This window comes from Mus pahari, chromosome 12, assembly GCF_900095145.1.
Source record: "Mus pahari chromosome 12, PAHARI_EIJ_v1.1, whole genome shotgun sequence".
In the NCBI taxonomy this organism is placed as follows: Eukaryota; Metazoa; Chordata; class Mammalia; order Rodentia; family Muridae; genus Mus; species Mus pahari.
Genome location: NC_034601.1, coordinates 29,995,040 through 29,998,405, shown reverse-complemented (window position 1 = coordinate 29,998,405; position 3,366 = coordinate 29,995,040). Strand labels below are relative to the sequence as shown.

At 47.3% G+C, this 3,366-nt stretch overlaps 1 protein-coding gene across 3 annotated transcripts in view; it reads right to left on the bottom strand.

Annotated features, from left to right (window-relative positions):
• The window catches only part of Mylk (myosin light chain kinase), a 245,032-nt gene that overhangs the window by 5,389 nt on the left and 236,277 nt on the right, over positions 1–3,366 (bottom strand). For all 3 annotated transcript variants that reach the window (XM_029544243.1, XM_029544242.1, XM_029544244.1), the window contains one exon: positions 1,350–1,479. In XM_029544243.1, coding sequence (XP_029400103.1) covers positions 1,350–1,479 — 130 coding nt within the window. The remainder of the gene's footprint in view (positions 1–1,349; positions 1,480–3,366) is intronic.

Genomic DNA, 3,366 nt, shown 5'->3' with positions numbered 1-3,366 from the left:
CCCTTCCTCCCTCCCTTCCTCTCTCCCTTCCTCCCTTCTTCCTTCCCTCCCTTCCTCTCTCCCTTCCTCCCTCCCCCCCTCTCTCCCTTAAAGTTGCTATAATTTAGCAAATAGTGCAGCTTAGGGAAGTGAATCATAGCACGACTTTCTCCTGGGGATGAACTGGCCTGCTGCCAAATGGTTTCTGGCAGCAGAGAGCACTGTGCCCAAAACAGGGAACTGCTCAGCCTCCCCCTTCCCTGATGCTGACACACTGAAAAAGAAAGTCATCTTGAAAAAGGAATTTTGGCTGAACTTCTCGGACTTCAGGATTCGGTTGAGGGTGTGAGGAACAGAATCTACTCCTTTTCTGATCTTGGTGCTTGGCCTTCTGTTGTGGCAGGTCTATCACCAGCTTCGGAGAAAGCACCACAACACCCGGAACTCGCCAGAGTGGCTTTTCCATACCTATATAGCTTTCAAGGTACCCAGCTGCGGACCAGGATGTGGGATACATCCAGGGGAAAACCAAGCCCCGGAGGAGGTTCCATGTTGCCTCCTGTCCCTTCAGACAACGTCTGGCTCGCCTGCAGGAGCAGCAGAAGAGTTGCAGACCGCCGGGAGCTGAGACCGCTCCAGAACAGCTACCCTAGCTTGTGCACAAAGCACTTTTAGACTCACTTCCCCACCGGGAGGTAGTGGAAGCAACTTCACAATGGGCATGAGGGGTGTCTGCCTCGAGAAGATAAGGGTCTTCATGTGTATGTCTAAGACACCAAAGGCCAAGGCCTTCACTGTGGAGATGGCTGAGGTAGCGTCTTGCATGTGGCGGCAAGGAGCTAGCCCCATCCATCCCAGGAGGGGCCTACTGACCAGTCTACTCAGGCCACACAGATTTCACATATTTCAGATGAATAAATGCTGTCACGGAATCTGCCCCGTATGAGTTAATTTTTCTTTAAAACAAAAAAAAATAAGGCAGCAGAAATTGGAAAGATATTTTTAAAATGTTACGTAACCCTATGAGATTTTATTTTATTTATTCTTGTCTATCAGTATAAAAAATCTCATTTATAATAAAGAAAAAAAAAAAAGAAAGCTCTTAATAAAGGCTTCCTTAAGTCTTCCACAAAATTTAGGCAAAAGAAGCCGATAATCTGGTTCTAGCAAACAAATAATAGCTTTTGCTCTGAAAATAGTTAACAATTAAAGAATAATTACCGGAGTTAATAGTTGTCAGGGAAACCCCAAAATCCTTCTGAATTTATCACTGTAGAGTATATTAAATACCCAAACTAAACCCTAGATTTTGAAAATGTTCCTCTACCCTCAACTCTTCCCCTCTCTTGAGTGCCTGGGAAAAGCCTTACCTTCAGATTCTAGTTTCTCCGCATTGATGGGGCTGGTTGGTGACCCTGTTGAAGACTTCCTGCCACTGAGCCCTGAGATCATTGCCATAGAGGACAGTCTCCCGATGGCTCTCACAGCATTGCCCGTTTTCTGGAAAAGAGATACGGAGGTTGGACTCAGGCGGTGTCCCTGGTTCCAGTTTGCAAGTTCTGATCCGAGATGAAGAGCCCAGGCTGGGAGAAGCAGCTACTGGATGGATGCAGGGCCTTTGGAGTGAGCCCAGCCTCGCTGCTCTCCTCACACTGTCAGCGTGTCCGAAGATGTTCGGAGAATGGAATGAGTTCTGGAACTGATGTGCGAGTTAATGTGACTAAACAAGGTCAACATGAGACAAAAACTCTTTTCATACTGTGCTTCAACTCCCATAAAAGGGATAGTTTATATAAAGCAACTGCAGCCTGAGACAGCTCCAAAGACTTATTGCTGACTGGGCCCACTGGGGCTGTTCCTCATAAAACAATGCCTGCAATAGGATTTCAAGTGGTCAAAGAGACAGTTACTACAGACCCCACGGGTCCAGGAAAATGAAGCAGTGTTCATTTTATTGACCTTGGGCAAGCCACTTGACCTCCCCAGGCTTCAGTTTCCTTCTGTGTCTAAGAAGGGGTTGGACAGGATGGTCTCCAAGGTCCCATTTAGTTCTGTTTACGATTGAGATACTTCAGAGATTTGAGGGAAAACCCAGGCTGGCCCCAGCACCAGTTTATGGTTGCCCAGTGGAGCGGTTCCTCCCCAGCGTCCATGCTGGTGTCTGAGACAAACCCCCAAATGGGCCACTTGGGAGAGGGTGAACCTTTTGCTGACCAGTATAAGGATCTGTCATATAATATCTACGCACTGTGAAGGTTCTGTGCTTCCACATGTTTCCTTTCTACTGTGGACCGCATATTGTGCTAGCAAAATCGCTCTCTTCCTGGATTTTTACATACTCAATACATTTCAGTGAAGCCTCACAATTCTGACTGCTTGGAGAGCCAGTGTTTTCAATAAAAATACTGGTTATTTCAAAAGTCAAGCAATTCAGAAAGTTGAGTAATCATGCAAAAGCATGTGTGCGCATGTGTACATGTGCCTGTGTATGTGTCTTCAGCAGAGACCTGCTGTTGCAATCCTAGCTGCATTTCCAGTCTGCACCCTGCCCTCCTTGTTAGAACCTCTTTTCATCCACTTTGGACAAACAATCAAACTGGCTCTGATATCTGGCCATCATTCTCCTCCTGCACACAGCATAGTAGAGTATGGGCATGTCCCTGGCTCTCTGCTACCACAGTGAATAGAACCCAGGGTTCCCCAGGTAGGGTGAAGAGACAAGGTGCTGGCCCAGCAGAGGGAGACCATGTGGCAGTCTTCAGGCTCCCCTGGTGGTCTGGCTGATGGCTTTGTAGGTTGCAGTGTGAGAAATCCACCTTTTCTTATGGGGACCTACCTTGTCCTGGGAACTGAGAAGGTGACACCCATCCCAGTGGATTGTAGCAGCTCGCTCCCTCCCTTCTGAGCTGATTATCCCTCTTTCCAACACATACTGGTTTGTTCTGGGCTCAGTGCTGAACCCAGAGGATTCATCCCAGCAAGGCCAGTTCTCCGACCACTCATTGCTCTATGACCTTGTCCAGGTTAGTTCTTCCTTCTCTGAGGACTGGTGTCTGGATTTTCAATAGAATCAATATTTTTACTCTTTGTGTAGCTCTAGTTTCCCCCAAAGGATTGCTTATTCCTGCTCAGGAATGGGTTGCAGGACCCCCCACCCTCTGCCCTGAGCCCACCGACTCTGATTCCAGACAGGTGGAGTGGGGTTTGTTGCGATTGTATTCACTGCACCCTGCGGATAGATGATGTTACTAGTATGAACTTATCAGAAAGAGGCAAACAAAAGTCCCAGTGTTTCAGACGGAATAGCAGATACATTAGGGACAGACACTGTCATGTGGACAAACTCCCAGCAGGCAGAGACATTCACTTAATTTTTTTTTTTTTTTT